The 16,981-nt window shown below is 41.5% G+C and overlaps 1 protein-coding gene across 1 annotated transcript in view; it reads left to right on the top strand.

Annotated features, from left to right (window-relative positions):
• LOC131044783 (alpha-L-arabinofuranosidase 1) overlaps window positions 1–16,981 on the top strand; it is a 230,667-nt gene that overhangs the window by 100,531 nt on the left and 113,155 nt on the right. Inside the window, exons 4-5 of the mRNA XM_057978219.2 lie at window positions 10,423–10,544; window positions 10,687–10,840. Of these exons, the coding sequence (XP_057834202.2) occupies window positions 10,423–10,544; window positions 10,687–10,840 (276 nt within the window). The remainder of the gene's footprint in view (window positions 1–10,422; window positions 10,545–10,686; window positions 10,841–16,981) is intronic.

The raw sequence follows: 16,981 nt of genomic DNA, 5'->3' as shown, positions 1-16,981 counted from the left end.
GCCAATCAGTTGGACACACTGGAGGAAGGCCCTTTCACAGTGAGATTAGCTCAGTTGTTTGAGCTAGAAGAAACTAGGAATGATGTTATGACGAAGATAGAACAACATCAGGCTCAGATGAAGAGATCTTTTGACAAAAGAGCATCTCCAAGAATTTTCTAGGAAGGAGACAGTGCTGAAATGGGACACTCTCAAAAGAAAGCCTGGAAAGCATTCCAAGTTCAATGCATTCTGGAGCGGGCCTTACATCATTTCTGAATGTAAACAACACAAGGCTTTCTAGCTCTCCAAGCTCGATGGCAATCTGGAGCCAATCCCAGTCATTGGGATTCACCTCAAGCATTGCTTTTGAGGTATGATCAATAGCCTGTATATACTAAAGTAGGTTTTTGGTGCTAAATAAGTGCTGTTGCACAATAGATTAGTTGTTGTTTTGCTTTCCCTAAGCACTTCGTGCGCAGTTTGTTGTTAGTTGTTTCGGTTTTTCGCGGTGGTAAACTGCTGTAAGGTGCTATAGTTCTGCAAGCAGGCACCCATCATATGAAAGAGTGAATCAAGGAATCACTATCACACATCATGCATGTCTGTATCACAAGACACTAACAACTCTTAGTCGTTTTCTAAGGCATGTTTCTGAAGCGGTTCTTTGTTGTTGCCCTGTCCTAATCTATCAATTACACCTATAGGATTCATGACAATAAGGTGTCAAGTTCACTGCCATAAACCACACACCTATACTCAATAGATTAGGACAGGTTTAGAAAGGGAAGGTTTTTGTTGTGTGGGAGATGTGTTTTTTCAATTTTCAAAAAAGTTTTAGCGACTTTGTGCCCAATGAATAGTCTAAGGCAGCTGGTCTTGATGTTTAGCAGGCAAACATTTAGCAGTAATCGCCAAAAATGTTACCAGATTTTCACCTACAGGCTCAATTAGGTAGAGCCACTAATTTTTTTGAGGAAATGGTATATTTCATAGCTTCTCTATGTTGCATTCAAGTACAAATAAAATAACCTCAAAAGATTGTAGAAAGCAAAGATTGCAAAGTAAAAGCATTTCATTGATATAAATGTATGAAGCACCAAAAGATTAGGCAAGTCTTTCTGAAAGGATGTAATCTTTATTAAAATGATAGAATGCATTTCTCACACAATAAGCCGTGAGACTCACCATGTTCATTCAATATGCATGATGCACATGAAAGCTAAATTATACATGAATGAGTGAATGCTAAAAATGCATGTTTAGAGGGTGACCAGTCATTGCCTGAATGACTGGCACTTGTTGGTTGATCCATAAATTTGCTGGTGTTGTCCTGCTCCTCCTTGCTTCCCAGGTCCTCAGTGCTCCTGTTTCCTACATGGTTCAATAGGCAATGAGTTAGAACCGTGTTCTAAGCAATGAAAGGTCATACACTATACATGAGCATTCACTTATACATGTATAAATCAGTCTTGATGTGCATTGTAAAGGAGATGCATATTTAGGTGTCCAGGAGAATCAAGAAAAATCATCATACATGGGCATATTATTTCTAACATGTTTGCTTTATGTGCAGCTACAGATCTGATCATGTTTATTTTCAGCATGTGGGGTAAAACGAGGCTCCCAAAAGGGTTGAGCCCAGCGTGCCACAGGTTAGCAAATAACTATAAGGGGGCAAGCTAATCAGGCTGGTATACAGTACAAAATATGGAATCATAATGAAATAATGTCTTCGTTCCAAATATGCATACTGAGCTAAGATAGTTATTTTAGCAACAAGGGGTTGACATTGAAGTTTCAATCATGCTGTAGTGAGGTGATTGCATTTAACAGTACCCTCAGTTTTAATCAGAGAGCAATTCATTCATCTTTATGGCAAAGATCCATGTTGAACGCAGAGAAGTATAGTAAAAGAATACTGAAAAATGATTAGTTTTCAGCTGTATTACACAAGGGGAAATACAATTTAATCTGAGGAGTAGTCATTGGGGCTGATTGGCAATGAAAAGAGCCAGCTTACTCTGGAGGTTGTTTAGTCCTAAATGTGTAGTTGGTGAATAATCAGATAACACAGTATCCCCCGCGCGCACCAAGTATTCATGAAACAAAACAATTGTACATCATAACATAAATAACAATGATAATATTAGACCAGAAAAGTTACATCTTTATTCCAGTGTCCAGAATTGTCCATACATAATCCCCTTGCCGAGGTTCCAACCAAACAATATATAGACCCGATGGTTGGTCAAGTTGCCAACCATCACCAACTCCCAACTACCCAACGGGAACCTCTCGGCGACAAACATAACATAAACACAACATAACACACTTATAAATCTTATTCTAACTAACATACATTATTTACCCCTAACATTAGCCCCCCCCAAAATGTAGTCGTCCTCCAGACGTCTCAGACAAGAGAAACTGAATTATAGAAAACATAGGTAGGACTGAGAAGAGGGAGGAGGCGTCCCTGTAGTGGCTGCACTAGGAGGCTGATGTCCTTCCCAAAGTTTCAGGTTCTTTTCCGCCATCAACTGCCGTTCCCATGCTTTCTTTACCATGTGAGCAGCTTCCAGTAGCTTTTTATCTTTTTGTTCCAGCTGTAAAGTGAGCTCTGCCACTTGAGCGGCTAATGCCCATGCCTCCTTCTACTGCATGCTACAACGGGCCTCATAGGTAGTCATCTTCATTTCCATCTCCTTCCTTAACCTCCTCTCCACTGTGGCCAACTGTGCCTGCTTCTCACCTTCCTTTTCCAGTGTTGTTATGTACATCCGTTGAGCCTCTTTTTCCACCTGGTGCTGCCGCATCTGTAAGTACACCTTCCAAAAGGCCTTCTCCATGCTGTGAAAGGTGGCACCCAAGGTGCCTATGCCCCCTACCAGGTGCCTGTGGGCCCAATTCTGAATCATCTCAGGCGTACTGTGGTCCGGCCACCCTTGCTGCTCAAAGTGGTGCGTGAACTCCTCCTTGCACCCCTCAGCCATGAAGTGACACAGCTGTGTAGCGTCGGCTGAATTGCGTGCCTCCATCTGTCCCATAAGCTGAGCCATGTTGCGTGCAACATCAGAGAGCCCCTGTAGCTCCTCTAGGAATCGTCCGAGTGAGCCTGCTGGGTCATTCGGATCGGGTGGTGTGATGTGAAGCCCTGCGAGAGCTCCCTCCGGTCCACTGCTCTGCTTGTCCCTTCCCTGCTGTTCTTGATCAGCGGATCTCTCTCTATCCAGGTCTGGGATAGTGATATCTCCATCTGTGGTCATGCCTGGCCTAGTGGCCATGTTATGCGGTGCAGAGGAGGGGGGAAGGTGTGGCGCGAGTACGAACTGCCCTAGCCATCCATCCAACGAGGCGTCTATATCTTCATCTGTCAGAGTATCCAAAGTTGCCGCTACTTCCAAGTCATCCGTACCGGTTCCTGGTGGCACTGTATCGGTTCCTGCTACAAGTACGACCAAGCTGATCTGCGGAAGGGATACCTGTCGTTGTGTCGGTGGTTCCCCTTCTCCAATTTTCTGGAATAGTTACCCAACTGGTCGTACATCTCCCACTGGGCTGGCTACTGCAAGCACCTCCCGAGGTACCAGGTGTGTCAAGGATAGTTTCGAGGGTGTGAATTTTACCCTCGTACTTTTCCATTGAGCCCGCAATCCTCCCTGTTGCTCCTCCTCTTCCTCTTCTTCCTGTTGCCATGACTCTGTTTCCTCTTCCTCCTCTACAGTTGTGTGTCCTGACAGATGGAACCCCTCATCTCCGCTTTACTGCTCTTTCGTTTCTTCCACCTCTTCTAAATCCTTTGCTTTGCTAACCTCTTCAATCTCCACGGATGTGTCCAGTTTCCTCCTTTTCCTTGTCGGCTACATTGTGTCGCTTAGGGTGTCCAGGTGGATATAGTAGTACATGGTGGGTTTATTTGGTTCTACCCTTCCGCGTGGTTCCAATGTCCACCATACTTCTGGTGGTACCAGCATGCGTACGACATCCAAGAACAAGCTGATAGCATGATGGCACATGTAGAACATTTTGTGTTCCAGTCTCAGGAAGTCGTGTATTCGTTCTGCCAGGAGTTGCCCCCAATTGTACACCTTCCCGCATCTGATCCCATTCATTAATCCTATCATCCATATAGCTATGTCAGATGCATGGCTGGCTCCTGTAAGGTGGCTTTTGACCAGGTCCATTAGCATCCTTCATTCGCCTGGTGCGATAAACGCACGCTTCATTCCTCTGCTATCGGCCCAAGCACTTTTCCACTGCTCCTCCGTGAGGTCGTCTCTGCACACCAAATCCATCAACCACTTCTTTTCTCTGGTGAGTTTTTTGGTTGGTTTGGCCGCAGATGCTCCTTTCTCCGGTATGTCAAATACCCACCTGAAATCCTCAGGTTTGAACGAAATTCGCACTGTGCACCCTTGGAACTGAATGACTGAACCTCGTTCCTGTGGATTATAGCCTAATACCATGGTTCGCAGGACTGGCTCGAACTCTTTAATGTTGAATGTGGGCACTTGGACAGCGTGATCAACATGTGCCCTCCTGAGAGATTCCTTCGTGACATGGTCTGGAGGGTTTTCTTCCCACCAGGTACGACATTCACTGCCGGTCACACTCTCAAATGCTACATTGGCCGCCGTGAGTCCCTCTGAGTCCTTCGGTGTCTTTGGTTTGCTCTTGGTTTTCTTGCTGCTGGCGGGCTCTGTGGCAGTCATGGCTGCACAGCAAGTGCCTTTTTCCGTTGTTCTTCCCATGCCCCTTCCTGAATCGTTATTATAACTGTCGGAAAGATTGTCTCGCTAGTTTGTACGGCCCATTGTATCACGCATAGTTCCCTTATCGTACAACTTATTTCTCTTGTTCTGCCAGACAATCCCCTTGTCTCTTATACATGCGTGCTGCCTCCTTACTTGGTCTGTCAAGTACCCACCATACGGATAGGATATTGTCGCCGTACGCCTTTACCCTTCTATGCCGGACCTCTTGATAGCGTACGCCGTACGGATTCTTCCTTAGGATTTTATTGCACGTGCCCGTACGTGTCCGTACGACAATACCTCCTTTGGTCCTTCGCCTGAATGTGCTTGTGCGGTAAGACCGTACAGCGACTTCCTTCGACTCTCCTCCACAATCCGTACGTTGTACACGTATGGCAAAATTTTATGCACAACCTTCTTGCTCCGTACGTCTTTCTTTGCAATCCATACGTGATCCATGTGCAACTCATTTGCTACAATCCGTATGCCGTACGGTGAATCTTTTTGGTAATTCGTACGCCGTACGATGAGGCTTCTTGGCAGGTTGTACGATATCTCCTATTGGTGTCTCTCTGCAATCCGTACGTCGTACGGTGAGACTTCTTGGCCCTCACGTTTTCCTGTCTGTGCAATCCGTACACCCTACGGATTTATCACCTCCTGGTTTACCTTTGTGTCCGTACAATTGTTTTGTACGGTGTATTTCTTCCGTACAATTGGCACGTGCAGCTGATCCGTATGATATGTTACTTGCTTCCCTTCGCTCAGTTTCGCCTGGCTGTTGGGTTCACCGTTCTGTCTTCCTTGCGTTGTGCTTAATGGGGTCTCGTGGGGGTTTCTATAAGAACTTTCCTTTGCCAGGGTTAGGGTTAGGTAAAAATGTTTTATTAGCTTAACATAAAATAATTGTCTTTTTAGCAGTCTTAACTTTTCCCTACTGCTTTTGCTTGTACTTGCCTGATATTCTTATTTTTTAATACCTGCTGACTTGGACTTTTTGGCCATTTTCCTGTATTTCTCCTCCTCACCCTTTAAGATCCCTTGTTTTTGCAATCGTCTTACTTCCTTTATCTAACACAACATTTTCAATATTAGCTTCCTTGCCTTTAATTTACCTAGGTATCCCTTGGCCTGATTGTGCCCTCTAGTTGGCCTTCTGTAAGCTACTGGCCATTTTATTGTGTTCGTTCTTGCGGCTGAAGAGTTTCCCTGTCTCCTTTGTTTCCTTCTTGCTGGCCCCCTACCTTGCTTCTTTTTCAATTTCTTTCATGTTTCTTTGTTCCTCACCCTGTCTTCCTTCCATTTCTTGTTTGGTTCCTGTTCGGAGTCTTCATCCCCGTTGTTGTTCCTTTTTACCCCTGAGGCATTGTTGGGCGTCTTCATTTTTATTCCTGAGTTGTGTAGCCATGTACATACGTGTGGTAGTCTTCTGTAGCATTCTTGTGCACAACACGTCCCCACGTACTCCAGATCTCATATCTTGTCCACCAATGGGGCGGGTCCCACATCCTTGTAGCGGTCGTCAATGTAGCGATCCCCGTACTATTGGTACCATTTTACTCTCTCTTCGTTAATCTCTGGTGGCCTAGCTGGGTTAGGAATCACCCGGTACAATGAGTTAGGTCCGGCTTCTACCTCAACTGCTTCTGAAGCGATGACGAATAGGTCTTCTATTTTTAGCACCATTTTTAAACATGGGCCTAGGGTTGCCCCATATACTTCCAAGTCGATCTCTTCCTCCAGGTCCACTGGCTCCTCCTCTTTATTCATGTTCTCAGCTCTCCTCCAGGCTTCCGCTTCTTCATCAATGTCATATGCTACGTATCCCTCCCGAGATCCTTCGTATGGGCCGCTTCTTCCAATATCCTGAAACTCGCACCCACACAGCTGGGTCCCTGAAATACGCATTCGTGAGATGTTTGTGGATCCTGGGAACCACCACACCTTCCACCCTTTTTGGTACAAGTCATTCTTCCATGGCCGCCAAAGGCTTCGCCTAGTCATCATCCCTGCAATAGGGTTCTCCTTTTACCATCAGGTCCTCTTCGACCTCCATGCTTCGACCAATTGTCCAATGCCCTCTCGTGGCGTATCCTAGCATGTTAATCCCAATCACAGGTTTATTCCTTTCCCTGTAGATTTTCAACTTGGAACCGTTCACCGGGTCTTTGATCAGATCGTCGTCCAGAATAGAGAGCTTTACTGCTCCGTTCCTACTGACCTCTCTGATATTATAGGGTCTGAGGCAACGGACCTTGAACTTCCCTGGTCGAAGTTCGTTCCCATCGTTATACTTCAAAACTAACTGCCCTCGTCGGAAGTTGGCCTTCCTCAGATGTTGGTCGTGCCAATGCTTCCGTTAGCGTTGTGTCACCTCTGTTGCCCATTGTGCCATCACTCTTCGTTCCTGTAGCTTTATTAGACTATCAAGCCTTGCATTCAAGTTTTCTTGGTGTGTTATTATTGGATCTATTGTTACCTCGCCGATTGTTTCTGTACCCTCCAGGGGAGGTGTCAGAATTTGTTGTTGGCTTCTGAGGTGTCGCCGACGGTGTGGCTTGGTCGGGTTGGGCGTAGAGCACTTGTGTGCTCTGTGCTTTCAAGTTGTACGGGCATTCCTTAGTGGAATGTCCCATTACTTGGCAGATGTCACAGCAAACTTTGCGGGGGCAACTTCCTTTAGTGTGTCCCTCCGTCTTGCAGTCAGTACACCATAGTTCTTTTCCTTCCCTACCACTTTCCTTGTCACCTTTTAACTCCTTCATCATCCTCATCATATCCTTCTGGAGTGCTTGCACGGTTTTGGATCCCCCGTCGATGTCTTCGTCCATGCTTTCACCATCGCTCGCTCGTCGCTTCCCCCGGGATGTCTTGTTTTCACTTTCAATACCCATGGTGTGGTTGTATGCTTCATCGTACGATGGCGGAGGGACCACTTTCATCGTCCTTGTCAGGGATGGTACCAATCCTTCCACGAACCACCGCTTCTTGAGGCCATCCGCCGGCTAGTTCTCCATTTTGTTAAGTAGTTCCCTCTGCCTTCTGTTATATGTGCACACACTTTAGTTTTTTCTTTGTTTGGTGTTGTAAATTTCTGCCACAATTTCATTGTCATCCCGTAGGAGTTTGAATTCTTCTTTGAAGGCCTTCTTCAAATTGCTCCAAGACATTTTATGCTGGGCATCGAGGTCTGTGTACCAGTCAATAGCTATTCCTCGCAGAGTGGCCAGGAATACCTTCACCCAGTAGTCCCGGTCGCCTTGGCCATTTGCTTCCCAGATGGTGACGCATGTCTTGCAATGTCATACGGGGTCCTCTGACCCGTTGCCCATGAATTTTGGGAGTTTCTGCTTCTCTGGAGTGTGTGCCATCGTTCTTTTCTGTACAGTTTTATGCAGTGCTTGGAAATGGCTATAGGCCGGGAAGGTACTATGTGTCTGGGAGGTATCATACGCTCCTGGTCTGGTCAGGCCCCTGTCACCCGGGCTTTGGTCACCTTCGCTTCTATAGTCCCTCCTTCTCAGGGTTTCCGGATCTGACCTTCCTATTTTGATGCCCTCTGACAAGGACAAATTTTTAATGCCAGACAACGTTGCTTCAAAAATAGTGGTGATTTCCTTGTGCAGGTCTCGTACTGCCTCCTCTCCTTGTTCGGAAAATTCCGATTGGGTGCTTTGTGATTCAGCTCTGGAGTCTTGTGCACTTGACGTCGAGTGTGGGGCTTGGTCGGCAAGATCTTTCTCCGCTACGTCTGGAAGTGGCAGGTTCGTGGCGACCTCGGCCAACTCCTTCCACGTACACAGTTTTTGCCTCTCCCGACTACGACTTTGACTCACACTCCGACTTTTGCTGTGTTTCTCTGGACTCCTCGAGTTGGCAACCTCCCTTAGTCGCCGCCTCCTGTCGGCCTATTCTTTTATGCAGAGAGATCTCCGTACAGTTCCCTCGTTTACTCCTTCGGTAGTAGTGGTAAGTCTGTCTTTGTTCGGCCGTAGGGGCATCAAGTGCCAAAGGTACGGTGCCGACTAGCCTCCCTCTCCTCTTCCTCCCTACGACTCCATTCGTCGTACCGTCGGAGAACTTGTTGCCGCCGAAGTTCCTTTGCCGTTTCCTCCCTTTGGTCTTGGAGTGCAATCAAGTTTCTGGCGAGTAACCGTGGAATACTCCCAAGTAGGTCAAAGACGGGGGTGCTGATGGTGAGTTCACCACGTACCGTGCCTTCCGAGGCAACTCTCTCTTGAGCCTCTCGCTGCACGTATTGCGTGACCGACACGTCCCACAACTCCACCAAGTCTGTTGTCAACTGATCCTCTCGTTCCTCTTCTGTGGTACTCACTTCATGCATGTCGCTGTCCACAACAATTAATGGCTTCCGCCTGCCACCATAGTTATCTCCAGGTTCGTTCAAGCAACAACACCAAAATGTTTAGTCCTAAATGTGTAGTTGGTGAATAATCAGATAACACAATATTCCCCGCGCGTACCAAGTATTCATGAAACAGAACAATTGTACATCATAACATAAATAACAATGATAATATTAATTAGTTCCCCTCTTCTTACGATTTCACATGCCTTTCTTTTTTGAAAAATAATAGTTTTGATATTTTATTTGTCCATCCTAAATTCTCTTAGAACTTTCTTTTTGCCACTTTACACTTTTCATCACACCAAGGGTTTTCTAGAAAAGTTTTTTATTTCTCTTTTAGTTCTAGATCTTTTACATGCTCTTCAAGCCTTGTGTAAAAAGAGAATAAATGTATTTTTTCTTTTTGCATGGCTCTCCATATAGGCTATATTTATCTTTATTCCAATGTCCAGAATTGTCCATACATAATCCCCCTGCCGAGGTTCCAACCAAACAATATATAGACCCGACGGTTGGTCAAGTTGCCAACCGTCACCAACTCCCAACTACCCAACGGGAACCTCTCGGCGACAAACATAACATAAACACAACATAACACACTTATAAATCTTTTTATAACTAACATACGTTATTTACCCCTAACAAAGGTTCACTTCAGTTTTAGGTTACCCACGACCTTGAAGTGTTCCCATGTTTCAATAGGCAGCTGAAGTTCACAGCTTTAGCAAAGGGTGCAGGCTTATCGATGACAGCAGGGAAAGAATGACACTGAAATTTTTTCAAACCATCTCCTACACCTGCAGCAACACACTATCAATCCTTTGAAAGGGTGCAAATTTGGAGAAATAAAATCCTGAAACTGCCCCAAATATTCCTTCTTATTGTGGCAGGCCTTTTACCCAGGGGAACATGTTTGAGAGTGTTCTATTTTATGTCCATTCAGAGCACTTTGCAATGTGGCAATTTTACTACTACACTACATATTGTGAAATGTTTCTTAAGATTTTTTATGCTTTACACTTCAATACTGATCTTTGTTTGCAGTTTTCTTGCTTAGAACTCTTTTAACGTAATGGATATATGTTGTTCTCTGTGCTTCATGGACTTATCAGCAAAGTTCCCTTTCTGTTTTCTTGTTCAATGGTTTAGCCTTTTGTAATCAATTTTTCAGCCTCTTTTTTTATTGCATATTTCTCTAATAAAAAAAAGGCCTTGCTATAAATTATCCATGAATTGTTTAGTTTAAAACTTGGCTTGTGCTGATAAGTTGATAACCTTTTTTATGGTATATACTCAAAAGTTTGCTTGTATTGGCAGAATATTATTGAAGGTGAATCTTATCGTGTTATCATGTGGATAATGTCAACTGATTCTGTTAATCTCTCAGTTTCTTTCACATCTTCAGATGGACTGCAAATCTTGGCTTCTTCAACTATCATGTAAATCAATTGTTTGTGCAATATTGGATATTCTTCCAGAAGCTATAAAATGCTACCAAATGAATTTGCACAATCGAGATAGAAGTATACTTGGAATCCCATTCTTTTTATGATGATATCTATGGTTTTACTTTTTTTGCAGTGCTACCAGTTTTGAAATACAAAACTGGATGAAAAAGGAATTAATTTTGAAAGCTGCAGCAACAGATCATTATGCTAGTCTTTCCTTAACGAGCTCAAAGAAGGGTGTTATATGGCTGGATCAAGTATCTGCCATGCCACTGAACACATTCAAGGTATACAAACTTCTTGACAAAAATATGTCTGAAAAGTTTTTTATTTTTGAAGGCCTTCCAGCTTGGCTCTATTCAAGCTCATGTGCTTCAATCAAATTAGATATACAATAAATGGAAGTGTGAAAAAGGGCTGGAATCAAATCAAACCTTGGTTTGACTAGGCAGCTCCAGGATTTGCCATGGACAAATTAGTTATTTTTCTTTTCAAAACATAAGATCGAAGATGGTGATAGGTTCTCTATATTCATAAAAACACACATGCATATATTCCTATAGAAATGTACTAGCGAAATAATGTAGTTATTACCAGTGCATAGGTTTCATATCAATAAAATTTTGTTTCAATATACTATCAAGGAGACTAGAATTCACACGGTAGAGATTGTATACTTCATTGAAAGCCTTGAGTATAGAAATTTTGGTCAAATGAAACGTATACCTGCAGAAAAGTGCTTATATGCTTATTCAAAGGAAAGCCTAGAAGTTTGAATCTAAACCATAGTTTCCTGTCATACAAGAACATACAAAACGAAATAGTTAAGTGCAAATAGTTTATCTATCTTGCTCAGTATCTAACTCAAGAAAACTATGCTGGTTGGTTCTAGTTGAAGTTTCTATGTTTGTTACCTTGAGGAACAATTGGCAGTAAGCTTGAAAGGGTCCTGTCAAGGATATGGTTGAAAACAGGTAATGTAGAAAAGTTCATGCCATTTTTAGAGAGGAAATAATATGAACTGTTTTAATTAGTTTATTTTGATTAAGATGATGCAGCAATTCAGTGAGTAACTATTCTTATAACCAGCTTCTCTTAGCTAGCTAATTTCCAAAGCAAACAAGACAAATATCAATGGATTCAATACACTTGTTCTGGTCTTTTATACATATAATTGCAGCTGTCTTGGGAGATGCGAATCATGATTATATGGCATGCCAGATATTTAACTTCCTTTCGAAGTAATTTTTTTAATTTTCTGGCTTGTTCAGAAACTTAAATGAACTCTTCTGTGAGCAATGGCATTTACAGATAGAATGAGAATTCTTTGTTCTTACTAGGCATTTATTAAAAGATGAGTAGCTAACAACTCCAAAGATGATACTCTTAATTTTTTCATACACTAGATCATAACATGCGTAAGACGGACTGATTCATATTACTAAACTATGTATCTAAGGTCAGGGACTGATTCCTATGACTAATCAATCTATTAAAGGCAAAAATATTACAGAAAGTAGAATGGAAGATTGGAAAAATAGGCAGGAAATTCGCTAAAACCCCCAAAATGTGGATCACAATTTTATTCTTATTTAACAGAGATCAATAAACTCAATGAATAAATAACAAATACAATGAACAACTCAAGCTAGATATATTTTAACACTTCATTCCCAACAAGTACAATGATTACACCATAGATCGTTGCAAATAAGTACCACATCAAAGATCTCATGGCTCCAATAATAAATCTGCTGAATAATATACAACTCGATAGGCAATATGTCCAAGACCCTTACATATACAATATTGGTCCAATGCCCAATATGAAGGCAATCCAAATATACGATGTACAACCATCCGACGTAGCAATGTTATGCAGCTTCAAGTCTATCCCAATACTTTAGGTGTGAATAGGGAAGGTGATATGGACCTATCCTCTCCATCCATCAATTTGGCTTGAAGAAGATAAACAAGTAACCCAACGATCATGAAACAACTAATAATAGTGTTTATCTTTCTTAAATTCACTACATTTTTATATTCCTAAATATTTATAATCATAATCATAGTGTCAAATAAACAGCCACAATACTTCACAACACTATTCCATACATAGTAATACATCATAAATAGTTACATTAACCATGACAACATAATGCAACACACATCAAATATTACTAACACCCACTCATAATACATAAAAGAGCATTCAAGACATAATAAGACAAATAGATCTAACTCTACCTTCAAATGAATACTACTCACATTCCATACCATCAGAGCACTCATTCTTTAATGTCATATGTCTTAACCATTCATATAGTTCAAGGTGGAATTGTTAATTCTTGTAGCGTTGGTCGTACAATTCCATAATTCTGATGCATGATAATTGATTACATGAAATCTGAATGTTAACATATATAATAATAGATAAACTATTATTATATACGTTAACATTAAATGATAGATAAATGAAATATGAGTTATGGTATTTGCTACCGATCGCACCATTTCATGTTAATGAGTTAACAAAGGCTGTGATTAGCGATACATGGTAAATCGCATTCCTTGCAATCAGTCAAGCAAGCAATCTGATCTTAGTGTTTGTTAAGTGTTGTGTTATCATGAGTGGTATGTAGGGAAGAGATGTGTCTTCCCACGTGGGAAGACATATCTCTTCACTATGTACCCTCTTATTCACATATATAACATTCATACGGTGAGGAGGAAAAACAATACAGCAATCGATAAGTGTTGTGCATCCTTCCCTTCACACTGCAGCAGTTTGGATTTGATTTCAGATTATATCTTCATCTCTTCTATCCTCTTGATCAGCATAAGGAATACCTGAAACAATAATCATTAGAATTAGACTGTTGGAGTTAGAACTCTGAATTTTGATTGAAACTATTTTGATCACAGGATTTGACTAAATTTAACATGGTATCAGAGCCAAGTTAAGGAAGATCAAATTAAATTTTGTAACGATCATATAGACTTTCACCCGGCTCTTAGTAGATCACATTCCTATAATCCTAATGGCAACCGGCGTTAGGTTTGAAGATCGACTAGTTTTGTATCTTGGAAATTCAGGATCATGCTTGTTTTGAAAGAAAATAAAATTGACTCCTATGTCAAAAGTGAAATTCCTGAACCCTCTGATGATACGGAGAAAATTCAGTGGAGCAAGGACAGTGAGAAGGCTCTTAAGATAATTGTGGATTCAGTGAGAGATCACATTGTGCCAGTTATTTCTAAATATGAGACAGTTTTCAGACGTTCAAAGCCCTAGTTGACATTTATGAAATCAACAACACTAGCAGGGCTCTCACTTTGACGAATCAACTACACCATATAAAGATGAATAAAGGAGAGACAGTTACATCCTATTTCTTGAGGACCACTGAGCTTAGAGATCAACTATTCACTATTGGACATCTAGTAGACAACAAAGAACTTGCTATGATGGCCCTAAATGGACTTCCTACCTCATGGGAATCGTTCATTTAAGGAATCAGTGCTCGTTCTAAATTTCCTAAGTTTGATAGATTGAAAACCAATTGCATTCAAGAGGAATCTCGGCTTGTCACAAGAGGAGTAAAACAAAACAATGGTAATGAGGACATTCAAGTTCTAAATTCTAATTCCCACAAGAAAGGAAAGAAGAAGATCTTTAAGAGAAAGAGGGACAAGGGCTCAAATGGAAAAGGGTCTTCAAAGAAGAAGAGAGACACTTATGAAGTACAATGTTTCAGATGTGACCAATATGGGCACTATGCAATGAAGTGTCCAGACAGGATCAAGCAACAGGCTTCAATGGTAGAAGTTAAGAAAGGGAGTGATTTCGAGAAACTAGTCTTCTACTCAGCCCTCTCTAGTCAAGTCACCTCCAGTTCCAACACATGGGTGATTGACAGTGGTGCATCTCGACACATCACTGGATTTCTTGAGCACCTAGATACACTTGTGGAAAATTCAAATGAAGAGGTGACAATTGGTGATGACTCAAATTATCCAGCTATGGGAATAGGAACCTGCAATATCAACCTAAAGTTAGGCATATCCATACAGCTGACTGGAGTTCTATTTGTACCTGGTATAAAGAGAAACGTTGTTTCAGTTTCTGCACTTGAAGATAAGGGTTACAAATTAACCTTTATGGAAGGAAAGGTACTTGCTTGGCCAAAGAACTCCACCATCAAGAAAGCCCACACCATTGGAATAAGACAAGGGAGCCTCTACAGACTTTGCACCACTCCATCTCAAGCCTTGATTCATGAGACTCCAGATTGGAATGAATTTTGGTATAGAAGATTAGAGCACCTTCATTTCCATGCCCTACCTAAGATAGAGAAGATGGTGATTGGCTTACCCAAGCTAAGTCACAGTTCTGAAGGAGCTTGCAAGGGGTGTGCCTTGGGAAAGAATACTAAATGGTCTTTCAATTCTAGCAATAGTAAATCCAAAAATGTATTAGAATTAGTTCATTCTAATTTATGTGGACCCATGTCTGTACCCTCCTTAGGGGGATTTTTATATTATGTAATATTTGTAGATGATTATTCTAGGAAGACCTGGATATATTTTCTGAGGTACAAAGAGTCTGAAGAAATCCTTTCTAAATTTAAGGAATTCAAAGATCTTGCAGAAAACATGACAGGTAAGAAAATCATAACCTTAAGAACAGACAATGGGGGGGAATACACTTCTGATATGTTTAAAGATTATTGTATAAATGTTGGGATTAAGAGGGAATTAACTGTACCTTATAACACACAACAAAATGGGGTAGCTGAAAGAAAGAATAGGACTATAGTAGAAGCTGCTAGGGCTGTGTTGTTTGACCAAAATATAGAAACCTCATTTTGGGCTGAAGCATCTAGGACAACTGTGTACATTCAAAATAGATGTCCTCATTCTCTTCTTGATAATAAAACCCTTGAAGAAGCCTTTACTGGTAACAAACCTGACATAAATCATCTCTGGATCTTTGGGTGCCTAGTCTATATCCATGTTCCCAAAGAAAAGAGATCAAAGTTAGAACCTTCTGGAAAGAAAGGGGTATTTGTTGGGTACAATGAAACCTCTAAGGCATACAAAGTATATATACCTGGACAAAGGCAAATTGAACTAAGTAGAGATGCCATCTTTGAAGAAGACATAGCATTCAGGAGGTCCAAAAGCTCTAATGAATTAGAACACCAAGATCCTCCTACAAGCATGGATGAGGATCCCACCCCTGAGATTTAGAGGGAGACCCTTGAAAACGTTGAGCATGAAGTTCAAGACTTACCTTTAGAAGAACCTTATCTTGAAACTAGGAAGAGACCACTTTGGGCTAGAAAGATGCTTCAAGAAGCTGAAAATTATGCTGCTCCAAAGGGGACCTTCAGAGAAAGTAAGAGACCTAACACATTTTCCAGTTATACTGCCTTGATGAGTGAGATCATTGATGCAAAACCTTCCTGTGTTGGATATGCTCTCAAGCATCAAGTTTGGAAAGATGCTATGTCAAAAGAGTATCAGTCAATTCTGAAAAATGATGTTTGGGATATTTTGCCTAGGCCTAAAGGCAAATCTGTGGTATCTTCTAAATGGCTCTTCAAAATCAAACATGCAGCAGATTGCAGCATTGAGAAGCACAAAGCAAGGTTTGTTGCTAGAGGTTTCTCACAGAAAGAAGGTATTGACTATGAAGAGACATTTGCTCCTGTTGCTAGATACACTTCTGTTCGAGCAGTTTTGGCTATTGCAGCATCTAAAGGATGGAAAGTCCATCAAATGGATGTTAAGACTGCTTTTCTATATGGTAAGATTGAAGAAGAAGTTTATTTGGAGCAACCTGAAGGTTTTGTGATTCATAAAGCTGAATCACATGTCTGCAGATTAAAGAAAGCCCTATATGGATTGAAATAGGCCCCCAAAGCATGGTATGAAAGAATTGATCACTATCTCTTAGGATTAGGGTTTTCCAAGAATGAAGCAGATCCAAATCTCTACTACAAGGTAATCAATGGTGAATTATTAATTCCTATTCTTTATGTTGACGATCTACTAATCTCAGGAGAGGATCATCGTATTTCTCGGTGTAAGAAAGAATTAGCCTCTGAGTTTGATATGAAGGATTTAGGAATTTTTCACTACTTCCTTGGATTGGAAGTTTGGCAGTAGGTAGATGGTATAATCCTTAATCAAGGAAAATACACCATTGATATACTCATGAGATTTGGAATGATGGATTGTAGATCCATGACCACACCTATGGAGACAAATCTACACAAGCTAAAGGAAGCAGCTGCAGAATCAGAGTTTGCAGATCCTACCCTCTACAAACAGATTATTGGATCTCTGATGTATTTGGTAAACACAAGTCTTGATATATGTTATGTTGTTGATACACTAAGTCAGTTCATGTGTGAACCTAG

This window comes from Cryptomeria japonica, chromosome 8, assembly GCF_030272615.1.
Source record: "Cryptomeria japonica chromosome 8, Sugi_1.0, whole genome shotgun sequence".
Lineage (NCBI taxonomy): Eukaryota > Viridiplantae > Streptophyta > Pinopsida > Cupressales > Cupressaceae > Cryptomeria > Cryptomeria japonica.
Note: the sequence above shows the minus strand (reverse complement) of the source record. Positions and strands in the feature narration are given on the sequence as shown.